At 36.2% G+C, this 18,097-nt stretch overlaps 1 protein-coding gene across 1 annotated transcript; it reads left to right on the top strand.

Annotated features, from left to right (window-relative positions):
• The first annotated feature begins 4,266 nt into the window (after nucleotides 1-4,266).
• On the top strand, nucleotides 4,267-6,524 carry LOC104449298 (cyclin-D3-1). Its single transcript, XM_010063414.3, has 4 exons — nucleotides 4,267-5,100; nucleotides 5,238-5,439; nucleotides 5,558-5,688; nucleotides 5,781-6,524. The coding sequence occupies exons 1-4, from the start codon at nucleotides 4,489-4,491 to the stop codon at nucleotides 6,081-6,083; spliced, it is 1,248 nt and encodes a 415-aa protein (XP_010061716.2). The 5' UTR covers nucleotides 4,267-4,488; the 3' UTR covers nucleotides 6,084-6,524.
• The last annotated feature ends 11,573 nt before the right edge of the window (nucleotides 6,525-18,097 follow it).

Genomic DNA, 18,097 nt, shown 5'->3' with positions numbered 1-18,097 from the left:
ATAATTTTATATACTTTGTTTGTTTTGCAAAAAAAATTAGGATTAATACCCTGAAAAACCCAAAACTGGTACACTTGTGACAAATTTACCCAAAACTATTTTTTTACTATGAAAAATTCCAAACTGATAAATCTGTGACAAATTTACCCCGATTGACCATAAAAAATCATAAACTAGTACATTTATGACAAATTTACCTCAAACTAATTTATTCGACCACAAAAAACCCAAAATCGATAAATTTGTGATAAATACACCCTCCACTAAATTAGATTAATACTACAAAAAAAAAATCACAAAAATTGTAAAGTGTGACAAACGGAGCGTAAAATCCCAAATTGGTATACCAGTCAACTGTCACGTGTCATTTAACTAAATGACTTAACAGTAAAATTTAACAAAAACTAATAGATGGTAAATTTATCATAAGTGTACCAGTTTGAGGTTTTTTGTGGTAAAAAAATAGTTTGGGGTAAATTTGTCACAAATGTACCAATTTGGGATTTTTTAGGATATTAACCCAAAATATGATTTTGAGAACATATTCAATTATTTTTTTTCAAAAATATCAATGCATTAAAATTAGGAAAGCGAATTCCTAAATATGAAGAGATGAAAAGACTTTTCATAATTGCTCCTATCAATTTTATTGATTTTTTTTAATTTTTTTTTCCTTCTCCCTCGGTTGATTGCTAGGCCTAGCAACAACCAGTGACCAACCACAAACACAGGTCAGCGAGGTCAAGCCCCACTTGTGGCTTGTTGCCAACCGTCATGGAGACCTAGCAATCATGAAGGTGGAAGGAAAAAGAAAAAGGAAAAAGAAATAAAAACATATAAAAGAAAAATATATTTATATGAAAGAAAAAAAAATTCAAAGTTTTTTTAGCTTGAAATAAAGTTAGGAAATTGAATTCATATTCCAAATGAGATCTAAACATTTAAAAACATTTTTGATCACAAATCATCAAACAAAGGAAAATTATCCATTTTTAGAAAAATAATTTCCTAGATCCTTTATCACAACCTTCTCTCTCAAACAAATGCACTCTAAGTGTCACAACTGACGTGCTTTGACTTTATCATAAACTGCTTGAAATTTTCACAATAAATGTTGACAACTAGATTTACATATGATTTTTTTCATGATTTTATGAAATCGGAATAATATTTTAAAAACTTCGGTGAGAAGAGTGCATTTTGCTTTTATTTACGTCCAAACAAAACAACTAAGATGAATTTCGTCCGTACTTATTTGTTTTATTATGGTAATCTAATAAATACGTTAATATCAATTGATGAGTGACTTGTAAGTCCAATTAATCCCATCGAATTTTTATATACATAATCGAGGGAAAAAAGAAGGGGAAATCGGGAATTTTCTTAATTAAAGTTATGCCAATTTTGCATTACTTAATTTAATTTATAACTGCTCCGAATTTTCCTATACTTTGATTTTGCATGAAAAACGTAAACAATTACTTAATCGTGAAAGATTACTAGATAATTAAGATAATTAAGCACTATGTAGACCCAACAAAGATTTTTCTAATAGTAAATTTCATTTTTCTTAAAACTTAGGGGCAATACCGATATTTCACAATCCCATCAAGTCTAAGGGAGACTCTCGGCCCATCAACGCCATATTCGGGTTTGAACTTTATTTCAGCCCACTAAATTTCGGACCTTTTTTAATTTTAAATTCCTAATTTTAAAATTATTTAATGTCCTTATGACCGGCCGCAATTTACTAATGTGCCCCGGAACATTGCATGTAATCACGGTTTCGACTTCGCAGAAAATCAATCATGTAACATTTATATCATGCCACATAATATATCTTTCTGATACCATGTAATAATGGCCATTATAATGTTGGCATATCATATTCCATAATTTTCATGCAAAAAACAATTTCACGTTGGTCTTGTCCTTAATCAAACTTAATCTGTGCTTGACCGTGTCAGCGTCTCGAAAACTTTTCAAGCCAAAAAAGAAAAACCCAACCAATTTAATGGTGATAATCGCAGGATGGACTCAGGGACATTCCCTACTTTTCTTTTCACGAATTTAATTAGTTTACTTAATACATGCTTTACCGCCAAGGTGATTGGCCCATGGTAAAAGTATAATTTATCTTTGATGAGATCAAAAGTTTAGTTCATGTGGCAAACGAGTACGGGACCCTTGTGATGATGTTCAGAAGAGGTCCGCAGGCACCAATTGCACGTTTGCTCCCTTTGCTAATAGAAAAGAGGAGAAAAAGAGAAAAAAAAAAAGGAAAATTTTAATTCTCAAATTCTCCACGGCTCAAAAAATCCATTTTTTCAAGATTGGCTTCGTGCAGCAAATGATTTGAAGCAACGGGTTGCAAATGTAGTTGAGTGGAGTCAAGTTAAAATTGCAGGAATAATGACACAAACAACCATTGGATTATGATTTAATGTACAATATGATTCATAAATTTTAATTTATTCTATGTTGTTGATGAACTTTCGCCCAATTTTCAATGCGATCCATGGACTTTTGATATATTTAATGTAATTCGTGAACTTCTTATACTAGTTTAATTTAGTCCCAAAAAGTATATGAGAATATTCAATACTATCATTTTATTTATTCAAATTCAGGAGTAAAGTTGAACGAGTTCATATATTTTAGTGATTAAATTGAGACCATATTAAACAATTTAAAAATCCGAGAACTGTATAGCACAATAAGCTAAAATTCAAGAACAAATCAAATGAACTAAAAATTCACAGACCAGGTGACATATTTGACCAAAACTTAGGAGCCATTTATGCTATCTTCCTAAAATGGCACATGGCTATGGTTCTGACGTAGCTTTTCTTTTTTCCTTTTAACTTCTATACCCCTCACTGATGCTCTTATGCCATTGGCCAAATGGCCTCCTTGGTCTTCGCAATCGCTCCTATATTAGATTGGTTTACTAAGGGACCCACGTACTTCTCTGATGGTGTTTATTTTGTTGAGAATGCTGCATTTGTTAAGAAATTTTACTTTAATTTTTTTGGGCCTTGCCAAGGCAGTAACCAAATTGGAAATTTTTGAAAAACTAGAACTCATAATTTTTAATTATTTATATTTTCAAAATAAACTATTATTCTTACGATATATAAGAATGGATACATAAATATTTCTTGAATTTTTTCATTAAACGAATGATGTTGTAAATTCTGATTGAGTACTCATTCTAGTGAGACCCATGGATGGTTGGCTTATTTAAACATTAATTATGAAATTTGCTGGTGCAATTTCTCGATACGTGTGGCTTAGCTCTATTTTGTATCGCTTTCACTGGTAAATTATAGGAGGGCGGAAATAGAGAAAATAATCTAAGTTATACATTATAAGGAGAAATGCACATCGTGTAATCCCTCTCAGCTTCCAGAAGGAGCGTCACTAGTTTGTAACGATCCGAGTTGATAGTATGGTGCAAATTCCCGGAGAGGAATGCTCGAATGATGACTTTCGAGAGTTGGGTATTCACTAATGGGCAAGAAGAATACCGCTTAATTTATATAAGATAATCCAACTCGATAATATCGAGTCATGGTTTATTTCATGGGAAAATTTTCTACTCCTGAGTAAAACAAGTGATGTTATCATACACATAACTCGTTATTTTATCTCGTCCAAAGTTACGTGTGTTTGTTTATGTGAATACACTATGCAGTTCGTATAATTTTTTTTTTTTTAGAGTTAATACCATAAAAAACTCAAATCGTTACACCATTAAAAATTTTACCTCAAATTATTGGTATACTAGTGGTAAATTTACATTTTATTAGATTTTGTTAAATTTAAAATCAAATTGCTAAGTTTGATACAGTTAACGGATGTACTGGTTTGGGATTTCACCATTTGTTTATCACTAGCATAGTAGTTTGTGGTTTTCGTGATATTAATCCAACTTAAAAAAAAAGTAATGGAGGTAAATTTGTTGCAAATGTGCTAATTTTGAATTTTTGGTGGTAAAAAAATTAATCTGAAGTATATTTGTCACGTGTACATCAGTTACAAGAACTTTCATAATACTAATCCTTCCTTCTACACTACTAACATCCAATAATATTCATTTGAAAATTAGATCAATTTTCTAAATTATAACTACTCTTTATTAACGATAATAGGGATGAGTTTTAGATAACTTTTTCCAAATAATAAGCGCTTTCGTCAAATGATTTAAATAAGTCTTGAGCATCATATGAAAATTCTCTCTCTCTCTCTCTCTCTCTCTGCGCAGAAAAAGACACACTGCAATAAAGAGAAACGCAGCTCGAAGACCACAAATAAAACAGATCCCTTTTGAGGAACTCATCAGTTCCCCCCCTACCCCCCCGGTCTACTCCATCAAACCCAGAGCTGCTCAGACAGAGAGAGAGAGATGGCTCCGAGAGCAGGCCCATTCTTGGACCTCTCTTTCTTCTTTATCTACACCATCTCCATTGCCCCTCTCATGGAGTAATGATCTTGTCGTTCATCGACCCTTCTTCTTCTAAGAAGAAGCAGAAGCAGAAGCAGGAGGAGGAGGAGCAGAAGGAGGAGATGGAGGCAAGTTATCAACCCCACCACCATGGTCACCTTCGTCAACACGACCCATCGAGCTCTCAGCAAGAAGAGCAAGTCCTTTTCGACGCCCTTTACTGCTCGGAGGAGCACTGGGGAGAAGAAGACGAAGGAGAGGGATTGGCGAGCGATGGGCTCTTGTCGGAAGAGAGAGATCACAGATTGCTGAGCCCGCGAGCCTTGCTCGATCAGGACCTGCTCTGGGAAGACGAGGAGCTGGCCTCCCTCTTCTCCAAAGAGGAGCCGGGCGGCATGCGCTTGAATCTGGAGAACGACCCGTCTTTGGCCGATGCTCGCCGCGAGGCCGTGGAGTGGATAATGAGAGTCCACGCGCACTACGCGTTCTCCGCTCTCACGGCTCTGCTCGCGGTGAACTACTGGGATAGGTTCACGTGCAGCTTCGCCTTGCAGGAAGACAAGCCGTGGATGACTCAGCTCTCCGCCGTCGCTTGCCTCTCTCTCGCCGCCAAAGTGGAGGAGACCCAAGTGCCTCTTCTCATCGATTTCCAAGTACGTTGCCGGAAAGCGTCCGTCCTCCCCCTATTTGATAAAACGCCTCTGAGAAAAAGCGTCTGCTTGATTTGCTTGTTAATTGACTATGTGGGTTCGGTCGTTTTATGTAAGTTTTTTTTTTTTTTTTGCTTCAGGTCGAGGACAGTAGCCCCGTCTTTGAGGCGAAGAACATACAGAGAATGGAGCTCCTGGTGCTCTCGTCGCTCGAATGGAAGATGAATCCAGTGACCCCGCTATCGTTTCTTGATTACATGACAAGGAGACTAGGGCTGACGGGCCATCTGTGCTGGGAGTTTCTTAGAAGGTGCGAGAACGTCCTCCTCTCTGTAATCTCAGGTAGGTCATTCCAAAATGCCCAGCTCCATTGCTTAGCTGATACGAATGGCGTATAAGTCTTTTGGGATAGTCGCGGGTTTTTTGTTTCTGACTCACCGTGCATTTCTTCATTCGACAGATTGCAGATTCACGTGTTATCTTCCTTCAGTGATAGCTGCTTCCACAATGCTGCACGTAATCAATGGCCTAAAGCCTCGTCTCGATGTCGAAGACCAAACCCAGCTCCTGGGAATCCTAGCAATGGGCATGGTTGGTCTCTCTCTACCCTCATTGATTTGTTCAAAACAGGACATTACCAAGATAAATCCTAAAACTGAGCTTCAACATCACTCTCTGAACAGGACAAGATCGATGCTTGCTATAAGCTCATCGACGACGACCACGCATTGAGAAGCCAGAGATATTCCCACAACAAGCGCAAGTTTGGATCGGTCCCCGGGAGCCCCAGAGGAGTAATGGAATTGTGCTTCAGCTCCGATGGCTCCAACGATTCTTGGTCCGTGGCGGCCTCGGTATCGTCCTCCCCGGAGCCTCACTCCAAGAAGAGCAGAGCCGGCGAGGAAGCCGAAGACCGGCTTCTGCGGGGGCTCGAGGGCGAGGAAGATGACCCCGCGAGCGCGGATATCTTCAGCTTCCCTCACTAGCGGGCACTTCATCCGGGTCCTGGTTATCATACTCTTATATATGTTGGGGAATAACGGTTCATATGTTTCATGTAATGCGCAAGTTAAATTGCCAACCATCTCTCGGTTCCAGCCTAATTCCCCAGAACGATTGAAAACACACCAGATCGGAAGGTTGCAAGAACCATTCTCGACTGGGATTGCTGGGTTCCTAGGCTTTTGAGATTTGGAATGGAGATGGTTGGCATTTTATCCGGATTATAACTTTAGGGATTATGAACAAAATGAAGAGAAGAAATCGTTGGGAAGGATCCTGCTGTTCCTGTTGTTCCTTTTTTCCCTGTACGGTCCCCCCCTCCTTCTTTCCCTCTTTTCTGTATCAAAGCACTTCTGCAGCAGTTCAGCTATAGGTAGTACTTTGAAATAAAAGAGTTCATCATGAAGGGTAAGCATTTTTGTTTCTGATGTTTTTCTTTTTCTTTTGGGTTTTGGCATATTGGGTCCTTGACTAATCATATAAAAAAAAGCCTGGAAGTGAAAGAAAATAAAGTTAGAGCCTTTGGACAAATTCATCAAACTCTCTGGAATATTTTCTTTTTATTTCTTTGGTAGGATATCTTTCGGAGTGAATTTTACAGTCCGCATGAAGCCGAGTGACTTTATAATAATTCACCGGTAGATCAAAATGCAACGGATTTTAGTCGTTCAATAGATTTTAGTTTGGAAAGTGGTCATTTTTTACTTTTCGATCTCACCCTATTTTTTCGACTTCTCTCCTGTGGGCTGCTTACCTTTAAAAAGTACAAGCTCCAAAACATGGCCAGTGTTCTTAGTTTTTCGTTTCCGGGAGACCTTTATCTTTTGGAAAGAAAAGTCAAATCCTTCGAACATTGTGAAAGATCATCCGGTACCACTTTTTGGCAATATATAATGGAAAAGGCCATGATTTCGGAAGAATTATTTTCTCATTAAATTTGTCAGAAAAATGACCAAAGCTCATGTTTCCTATTGTCATCTAGAAAATATATCGATGATTTAAAAATTATCCATCTAAAAATAATTGCTTCTATAACTTAAAAAATTATTCATGAAAAATATTTTATTATAAATAACAATTTATGTCCAAATTTTATGAATTTTTTGTTATTTATTCGTTTTCAATAGCTATGCAAAACATAATTTTTTAAAAATGTAATTTTCAAATTATCGGTTTTCCACCAAATAAATACAACCGGGTATTTCTTTCCTATTATTTTTGGCATGTGAAAAGAGGAACATGTGGTCGGCCACTCACGTATCTTTAAGAAATTATTTTCAAATTATTATCTCGGTTTGACCTCGTTAGAAGAGCTCAAAATACACCTAATTGACCAAAGACTGGAGTAGATCTAGTGGAAGCCACTTGTGATAAAATAGTTTTATGATAAAACAGTCGGTGGTTTTACATATTGTATAATACGCATGTGATATTTGATGATACTTTTATTTTTATTCTTAGAATTATGTGAGGAAATTCCTTCTTTTTGCAATCAAATTCTTTAGTAACTGATAAACAACAGAGGCTTGCATTTGATTAAGAGCATTTTAATCATGTTACGTAGCATGCCAAACTTTCACCCACACAAATTATGAAATGGTATCATATTACATTCACATAAAAATTTTACCTTCAATTTTCTTATTAGATAGTAAGAAGTAATAAAATTCGATCAATTCTCAAATTAATTCATGTATGAAATTGAGTACTCGACCATTTCTCGACGAAAAGGCACTTATCGTACCGACCTTTTCAATCATACTATTCGCAACAATGACTATATATACTCATCCTATCTAGTACACTCTTATTTACACACTTTTTCTATATCGTAGATGGGAGAGGCATAGCACATGATGGTCAAAGCTGTAGACCTTCTGATGCTAGTTGCTCGATGTGATAATAATTACTATGCCGGTGAAATTTCGAATTATCTTTACTTACTTTACCCTCGCAAGGGAGAGAATTTTAAAAATTTCCAATATAAAAAATCTAAAAATTCATAATCAGGCCTCATCAGCCTAGGTGTGCCCAGCTGGAGCCCATAAGAGACTATTAACATTTAAGAAAACACATAACATAAAATCCATATGTTATATATATATATATATATATATATATATATATATGCGCGTGTGTGTGTATGTGTATCCCATCATTTATGCCATTGACGTGCTTCTCATCGTTCCAAGCAGAACAGAGCTCGAGAACGGCCCTTAAAAGCCAATGCTGCTAATCATGCACCATTTATTAAAGTCGAATCCACACCCATCTTTATCATAAATTGACACGACAAAAAATAAAATAAAATGGGAGTCTGATAAATATACCGGTTTTGTATTCAATCTGAGGGAGGAGAAGTCCAAGGAGAGAAGCACATGCGAAAGGGAAGTTGCATTAATGGGCGGTATTAATGAATATTCCTTTAGATGGAAGCCGATTTGCATGTTAGAACGCAAATTGGTGGGAGTTCGAAGTACAAAGCTCGTTATGCACATTTCCAACTGTGCAATATATTGATGTTTTGTATTTGGGTTGATTCTTTGTGTAGGCGAAATCAGCCGTGAGATCCTCCCAAGCCTCATCAACTTGTTTGTCTGATCTGTTTTAACTTATGTTGGTAACAACACTTGGGGTAGTTTTCTTAGAAGAATTCAACACAAAGTATCCCACCCTCAAATACTTTATTTGTCTAGCCCAGAACCCAATTCGGTTTATGCCACCGTCCAATCTAAGAGAGGGAAACTGCACGTGAAAGATTGGGAACTTACGCGTGAAATTACTATGAACTTTTAAATTTTAGTAGATTTGTATATATAGAGAGCATATAAAATCTGTATATGAGCTATGCATGATAATTTAACACTTTATAAGCATATAGGGACGTGAGAGAGGAAAAAGAAGAGATGTTGCTCAAAAGTTGAAATTCGACCTTGGCTTTGGTAGAGGAAATGGACTATAGGTCTAGTATTTCTACTCTTTAGGCTATCAAAAAATTGACCTAACTGGATGTATTTTTCAAAAAAAATTCCCACCAAAACTTAAATGTCACATGGAGGGCTATGCACTAGCTACTTAATGAGCAGATCGAGTGATCCATGATAGATTAGCAATAGAACTACAATCAAACGTGCAATAAAACCTCGTGCGCGCGGTGAGAGATTCTCAGAACAGAGGAGTACGACACGACGAGTGCCTTATGACAAGAAGCAGGAATTAAAATTTCTCTGAATGACAATTTAAAAAGGAGAGAGAAAATAAATAAATGAATAAAATGATAATATAATTTGATTTTTTTTTTTTACTGAGGGGGAGTTGTTGGGAGTACAGAAAAAGACATGCACAAGGGGGTTTCCATGTGCTTTCCACCCCCCCACCTCTTTGAATTAAAGTTTTTGGAATCATGACTTGGCTTTATTCCCTCAATCTGGACTTTATATTATAATCCCAAGTAGATGAAAAAAATATTAAAAAAATAAGATTTCACTTGCCTCACTCACAAAATAATCTCTAATCCAAATTCATTTTTTTGGTCTTTCATACATAGCGCCGTGAATGTCGGAGCCATATGAATTGACAATTCCAATCGATGTCAAATCCACTTTCATTGGGCTGGTCGCTCCTGCTCTGATCAAGTGGGAATATGGCCAGTTTCTTTCTTGCTTTCTCTCTCTCTCTCTCTTTTTCCCAAAAATAAGTTTGTGATTTATGAACAGATCTTGTAATGGAAGTGAAACATAGAAAAATGCATTTGTGCTTTGAAGAATTTATTTATTTGGGGTTTCAGAAGAATGATTTCTCAAATTAATTTTTGCGATGGGACAAAGTCTTTCGTAGGCCATTCACGTCGGGATAGAGAAATCAATGAAGAATTGATAATTTGTTTTGGGGCCAAACCCCTTAAATTGAATAAGAACCAAATTTGAGATATGCTATGCCTTTTTTATTTGAATGTTAAAATCCGAATGATATGCTATGCAGGCTTTTTTTTTATTTTATTTACTATCCAGACAAATTATGTATCCACTCAAGCTGACAATTTGAATAAGATTGCCATGGCACAAGCACAATATGAGACAAAAGATGCATTACAAATAGAAAATCTAAATATGACATGACATGACAAGACACTTGAGACAAATTGTCAACCTTGTTGACCGACTTTCACTTTTAGTTTAATACTTGCAACCTATTAAAATTAACAACTATGTATCCATATAGAATTATATGTATTCCAAAACTTTTTCCGGTTGACCCTCAAGCTGGAGGAGAGGACTCATCCAACTCCTCAACTCAAATGGGACAAAGAAGACCGAAACCTCTTTCATTTTCCCCCTTTTTTTCATTGGAAATACAAGATAATATGCCCACTTTTTGTCTTGGACAATAAAAGATGGATTGAAGAATATAGGAAAGGTGTTCACCTAAACCCAAAAAAAAAAAAAAAAAAAGAAAAAAAAAAGAAGAATATAAGAAAGGCGAATCAAAAAGAAAGTAGACACGAGAAGATTAAGCAGCAGTTAGCCTCATAAAGTGAGCTCTCAAGAGAAGATCCAAAAGAGACAAGTGGATACACCAAAAACAACACTCAAGGGAAAAAGTGAAATATATTATTAAAATAAGGATGAGGATATTGAAATTGGGGGACACTAGCTTTTTCATGTCGCCTTTTTTTTTTTTTTTTTTTTTTCGGGGCTTCTTTGATTTGTTAGCACTTTTGATATTAGCTTGGCACAGTGTGGAAAAAGAGAAAAGAAAAAGAAAAAGGATTGATTTTTTTTTTTTAAAAATGAAGAAAATAATTTAGGGAGAGGAGAGTAATTGGTTCGAGTGAACATCTCTGGACAGTACTCTCTTTTAGGCTCCTCTGAGGTCCCCCTTTTGACCTTGGGAGCATTGATGTTTAAATGTTTATTGAAATTAATTGAATTGAAGCTTTTTTTTGGGAAAATAAATATAAATTCTTGGTAGCCATATTTACAGGGGCAAAGGTCATCATGGTTCACATTATTTATTCCGGTTGTTTTTTCCTTTTTATAATAATCATTGGCATGTTCATTTTCGTGTATAATAGATGGTTTCTCAAATGAGTAGTGTAATTTTTGTCTCTTCTCTAAGTAAAACTCATCGCATTTGTGCACCTTTTCACACCTTTATAAGTTTATATCATGATTCTGTTTGGATTAAGACTCCATTGTCATAAGAATGGCGTTTACTTTCAAGTTTTAGATCTCTCAATCTCTCCTATTGAAAATCCATTCTAAATTCAGAATCATGCATAGTTTGAGTCAATTGTCAAAAGATGTACCCTTTTAGTGTTTTTTGTTTGAAGAGGAAGGCTTTTTCTTATAGAAAAAATCTAGAGGCTTGGGCATGAGGCTAATCCAAAGCACTTTGCATGCAATCAACGAGTTTTAAACATGTGACATTCAATTTCTGAACTGAAAATTCATTGATGCTCCAATTAAGCACACCAGTCCCAGGTTAAATTACTTCAATACCCTTATTCGAACTTTTGACTACTGACCATCCTTATGTCTATTAATTTGGCAACTACTGATTTTATCATGAACAAGTAGGCCGCGAACTATCACGGTATATTACCAAAAAAAAAAAAAAAAAAAAAAAAAAGGAGTCCTTCTCATAATGTCCTCGGGTGGAGTCAAGTCAATGCTAAACCAGCACTTTCGGTTAAGTCATTGCCAATTTCAGTTCTTAATCCAAAATAAAAGGAATAAGATAACACAATAAGTAAATAAAAATAGGAATGTGTAATTGACCTATAAGAGTCAATAAAATAACAAAACCCGAGGGGATCACGATCGCAGTGGACCCCCTAACTCTGCATGATTATACTTTCAACCCAACTGTTGAAAGAAAAAATAAAAGAAAAAATAATCACAAATGGCCATAATCAAATCACGAAAAAAGATGGAAAATAAATAAAAGTCCTAAAAATAATAGACAAAGAGACTACCAAATCTGTAGATTTACGGCTCATGCTTCAGAAGTTGTTGAGCGTCCTCCATTAGGTGTCGGCTCCATAATTTTACCAAAACATTCATCCCCCCAATCAATAATTTTGCTTGGGAATTTTTGCCCATATCATTGAATTTGCCCTTTGTATTTATCATATCCACTTAATTCACTGGACCCTTTTGATTCATCCTCAAAAAGAGATATGATAAATAACTAATTGATAATATAAATACTTGATTTATTTTGCCAATAATTTCTCATCAAATCTCTCGAGTGATTGTTTTGAATAATGACTTAGATTTGGTTCACAGATAGAGAGAGAAATGAATAGAGGTTGAATGATAACAACTATTTGGATGTGTTTATTTCAAGGAAAACTTCATTGTGAGGGAAAAAGTTTTCCTGCTTTTTAGATAATTTTTTTAAATTCTTTTTTCCTAACTTAAGTGTGCATATTCTTTTTAGCTATATATGATTTTCAATTGACCAATAATAGCAAGTCAAACGTGTGAGAGTTTGGGAAACTAATCTGCAGAGAATTCTTTCACTCAAATGCATGTCGGAAAATGAACATTTCAAAAGATATTTTTCTAAAAATTAACACTTGAAATAATTAATCAATAATAAATATTTCATTATTGATAACAATTTATATTTAAATTTTCGTAAATGATGAAAATATTTTTTATCAACTCATTTTTGTAAGTAATAAAAATGATCATTTTTAGAAGAATACTTTTCAAATCATTCATTTTTCACGAAATAAAATATGCCTTAATTTATTTGAGTGTTCGAGTTTTCTTTTGAAATAACTATACTGCCAAAAAAAAAAAAATAGAGGAAAATTTATAATTTATTCCAATCGAAAATAAAAGAGAGGAAGCTTGGTCTCGAATTCAATGAAGCCATGGGGCCACTTTGGATCCAATTATTATATGAACGAAAAATATGAATAGTCCATTCAGTCCACCACTCGCTACTTGCCAGGGGATTTGCACGCTTCGTGCGTGAGCATTATTTATTGTAAAAGATCCTTCAAATATTTGTGTCTATCATCTGTTCTTGTTATCGCAGTTCTCATTGCTATCTCTCCACGACATTCATTTCATACGCAGTCCGTACAAAATTCAATTGGACATGGACTATTTTCGGAAAATACACGAGATTCGTCTGCATCACTGGCATTCATCCAGGATAGCTCTCGTAAATTCAAGAGTAAATACTAGTAAGAGTCCTCGGTTGGTATCCTACGACACATATATTCGTAATTGGCTTTTGTCCCAAGCTGATACTTTCATGGTACATTTATTTTAGACTATTTTTTCGATTGACGAAAAGTCTCAAATTGGTACTCTGACCCAAATCTACTATTCACGTTAAATCCTGAGTTGCTAAGGGAGGGTAGACAGACGGAAACTAATTTTGCGTAAATGTGTCATGGAGCAGAAAATGGGGATTTTCGATGGTATTAACCGTGAGATGAGATCCGATGAGAACCGGGCAAAAGAAGAAAAGTAAAACAGCTATGCCCTCTCACTTAATTTGTTGAGATGTTTGTGGTAGACCAAAGTGGTGAGAAGGGCCCACAGGATGAGCATCCAATGGGCCGGGCATGGCTGGGCTTTTTGACCTACTCTGCCTATGCATTCAATTGTTGTCACTTTCTCAGGTAAATGCCAAAGGAAGTGTTCGCCGTGCAGGCCTCCCCCTGACATGTAAAAGACAAGCCTTGCATTTAGTTTCCCATCTGCACCTATTGGCCAAAATAACATATTTTGATGCCCAACCAACCCATCCATCTCTCTCTCTCTCTCTCTCTCTCTCTCTCTCTCTCGCTCTGTCTCTCTCTGTGGTTCCATGAGCCTGAGACTTTCAGTGATAGGATTATGCAACTGTGGTCCCAATCTTCAAGAATGGTTGGGCTTCTTAAATGAAATGCAGCACCGATATAAAAAATGACAGAAGGAAAAACCCATGTTTTGTCACAACCCAGTAAAAATTCTCTCCAGCTCTCAAAATGGTCAGTGATGGGCCAGCCCATCCGAGGGGAGAAGATGTTGGTCATAGCCAACCTCACGGTTTTTACTTTTTGGCTAGGGCAAGGAAGCCTATGTTAATAATTTGCATGCAATTATATTTTATAGCCCCTCTAAGCAAAAATTATATCAGGAGACATTATGGAAAAGCACCCATAAAACATGGATCTGTCAAGAGATACTGCTGGAGTCTTGTCACCATAGTACTCTATCAAGCATTGATGAACTGCAGGGAAAATTAATTTCTTGTCATTTAATATGGTCAGAGTCCATTGGCACCAATATTCTCAGGAACATCACCGAGAGAGAGAGAGAGAGAGAGAAAGAGAGAGAGAGAGAGAGAGAACTTAGGGGCATTTAGAATTGGTAGGATATGTTGATTGTGTTATAGAGTATTCTGTGTGGTCCTTCAGTTGGCATTGCATGGAGTTATAGCTCTCGCTCTCCCTCACCCTCTCCCTCTTTTATTTATTTTATTCTATATGTATATTATATGAGTTTCGGTAAGTGGGAGTTATAGCTGATAGGTATGCAACTTAGTTTCAGGTCTCAAGGGTCCCTAATTGAGGGCAGAAAGAAGGGGAAGTCACCCTATTTTGGGGGACATCCAGGGCTGGCAAAGCCCATTCTTCCTGATTTTGTTTCTAATTTACCGTGATTCCTGAATTATTTCTTTTTAAAGAGCTTGATCTGCCAGCATAGACTGTCTAATAACCAGCACAGGTTGTTTCCAAGGATTGCAAGTTGCAGTGGACATACTTGGAACATTAGTAGAGTCCAGAGTCTAGTCTACACTAAGCATCGTTCTTCTGGAAAGTTTGGCTGAGAGAATTTATGGTCCTTTATTTATTAGATTTTACTAAGATTGGGCAAAAAAGTTTCTTGACCCCCCTGGGAAAAAAAAGGACATTGGGCAAGATTTTTAAATTTTTTTTGGGGCATTTCAATGCGAAACAAATCGACTTTTAATCCATATAAATGACTGGACTGTTTCTATAAAAGAAACTAGCCAAATTTTATGGGAGGACGACTTCGACAAAAGTGAAGATTACGTTGTTAGTAAAGGTTATATACATCATGCATGTAATAATTTAAAAAAAATATCTATAATTTAGTGTAGAAAAATTTCAATATGAGGATACCAATATGGTCTTCGTTTAGATTTTCATTCTTGGCATTAACCCTCTTATCTCTACGATGAAATAAGAAATGGAAGGAGGTCTTCATCTGTCAATCTCACTAATGTGCGGCGGTCTTGAATTTCTGCTCGATTAGGCCCAGTCATCTTGAGATGCACGGTGACAAAAGAAGCCTAAACATATTGCTTCCTTATTTGGGTTTTTTGGACCTGGATGGGCCCTCAGATTGGCCCTCAAAATTTCACCCTTTCTTTTTGTTAAATTATTGAAGCAATTGAAGCCCGAAAAACTTAAGACATTTTTAGGAAGGCAATAACAAGTGTAGAATAGGAGAACAAGAGGAAGAACCAAAACCACGTAGAAATGAAACCTTAAATGAGACACGAGAAATTGAAATTTGACCTGCCGTTACGGATTATGTTGAAGAACCCAAACTCAAAGACTTTTTGGAAATTGAAAAATGATGCGTCCCGTCAAGAAAAGACAAAAACATGCATTGATTGTCAAGAGTTCGGAATATCCGCCGTGCAAGAGATTACCGAAAAATATCGAACAGAGATGACATGACAATGCTGGAAATTGATTCACGGATCTTCTAAGCTTAATCAGGTGTTTGCTCCAGGGAGACTTCCTTCAAACGCATTCACAAAAAAGGCGCTTGCATAGCGTGCGTGGAAAATAGAGAAATTTAGAAAGAAATGAGAAAAAAGAAAAGAGTGTATTTTCGACTAGGTATTTATGGGACACGACCATAGTCATTTTCGATCCTTTTAGATGTTCATTTGTCCATTATATTCGCAATATGCCTTTTGCAATTTACAGTAGATCATGGGCTTTCTTGAAGTTTCTAGGAACATTTTAAGATGAAGCTTAGGAGTATGTTCGAGTTTGCTTTTCAGTACAAAGTAAGAACCCATAGATATATCAGTTGATTGCTAATGAATTTTCATATGAGGTCACAAGTTTGAATCGCGTCGTGAGCAAATTTCAGGCCAGCTCATTCCTTGGGCATTGACCTATGTGGAGAGATTTCCTAGCATGCCGGTGGTATTGTAGTGATGGGCTTCTATACAGCTACACAAAGAACCATGTTCTCAAACTGAACATTTCGTGATGGGTGTCCTTTCGACGAAGTCCAGAGGAGACAGCTGAGCAGGTCGCCCCAATCTATTTTTCTCACCGACAAAAGAGAGAAAATTCTTGGTACAAGCATTTGTCCTCCGGCCCAAATCACCCTGTTAGCGTTTGCTTGTTCTCTCCTCTTTTTAGCTCTAAAGCGTCTGTGAAGGGACGACAGAGATGGGCCCAAAGTGCGAAGTATCGAAGAGGTTGAAGAGGCACTCGAATTGTTCCGTGATTCACGTGGCATAATGCAAAGCGTCTGGCGATGCCTAATGGAATTCTCTCATCCTGTCTTCATGAGGAAGATTTACAAAGACAAGGACATCCATTACTATACTGCTTGCGAAATGCGCATTTCATGGCTTAGACTGTTATGTGTGGCGTCAGGATATTTGGGAAATTTGTGCAGAAGGTCTTAGCCAAAATCTTTTTCTTATGACCATATTTTTTCAAAAAAATAAAAAAAAATAAACGAAAGAGTTATATCCTAAGTAATATCTTAGGGAAAATTGTCCAAAAAGTCCTAAAGTTATGACATCTTGATCAATTCAATTATAAATTTTTCAATTTTATTAATTGAATCATAAATTTTTTTTTTTTAATGTTTTGCTAATTAAGCCTTTGCAATTGAAATCGCTGACATGGATGCCAATAATATTACGTAGGATAGCCGGCACTGACATGGACCCTTTTTTTTTTAACATAATTTGTATAATTGATTTTTTTTATAATTCTTTTCTACCAAGTTCGGCGAGGGTTGGTGACCCATGTTGGCCATTAGGTGAGGACCGCAAAGCCCTCACTAATTACAGGCAATCTAGCTAGGTTTGGTTGAGGGTTGGCAGTGACCTTTGTCGGGCTTCAAAAAAACAAAAAAAGAAAAAGAAATTACTAGCAAAAAATTCATAAAAATTCTAAAAACTTATAAAAATTGTTTACGTCAACACGGGCTAAAATTGATTGGATAAATTCAATTGGTAAAACATGAAAATGTATAGCACTCAATTGACAAAATTAAAAAATTTAGAATTGAATTAGTCAAAATGTCATTAGTTTATGACTTTTCGGATAATTTTTCTTGGGATATCTTAGGATATAACTCTTTTGTCTTTTGGGAAAAATCTGGTCACAAAAGATTTTTTTTTTTAAAAATTAAAGCGAGGTGAGATGGATTTCCATGAAATGGAAGACTTTTAAAGGACTGGACAACCATGGTTAAGATGGTTTGTCCGAAATGAATAGCTCCTGCTGGACAACAACGTACAGACATGTGATGGGAATCCTTTTGGAGCGCACGAAGGGCTGTCCTTGTAATGGGGGAAGAGTAGGAGAATCATAGTGGAATCGTGAAGATTCCTTTGGTGCATCGTGGATGTGACGCGTACCAATTCCCATTGGCATTTTGCGCTCCCTTTTGGACTCGCGTGAATGTTGGACATTTAAATTCCTAAAGAAGATAAAAGGGGGGGCTCGAATGCGATCCCTATAATCCTCCATTCACGCAACTTACCTCGCTATATCAATCAAAATCTTTTTGAGATAGAAAAATCGTCCAATCAATTTAAAACCTTTTATACTGATGTTAAATTAATCCTGAACTTTTCAAAATTTTCATTTTTTGTTCTATACATTTGTGTGAGGTTTCAATATAATAATTTTGATCAATTTTTACTAAAGTTACCAATGTGGTGGGATTGAATTGGTGCACATACAATAAGGTTT

The sequence above is a fragment of the Eucalyptus grandis genome, chromosome 2, assembly GCF_016545825.1.
Source record: "Eucalyptus grandis isolate ANBG69807.140 chromosome 2, ASM1654582v1, whole genome shotgun sequence".
NCBI lineage: Eukaryota > Viridiplantae > Streptophyta > Magnoliopsida > Myrtales > Myrtaceae > Eucalyptus > Eucalyptus grandis.
The sequence above is the reverse complement of the archived record's forward strand: the minus strand, read 5'-3'. Positions and strand labels throughout refer to the sequence as shown.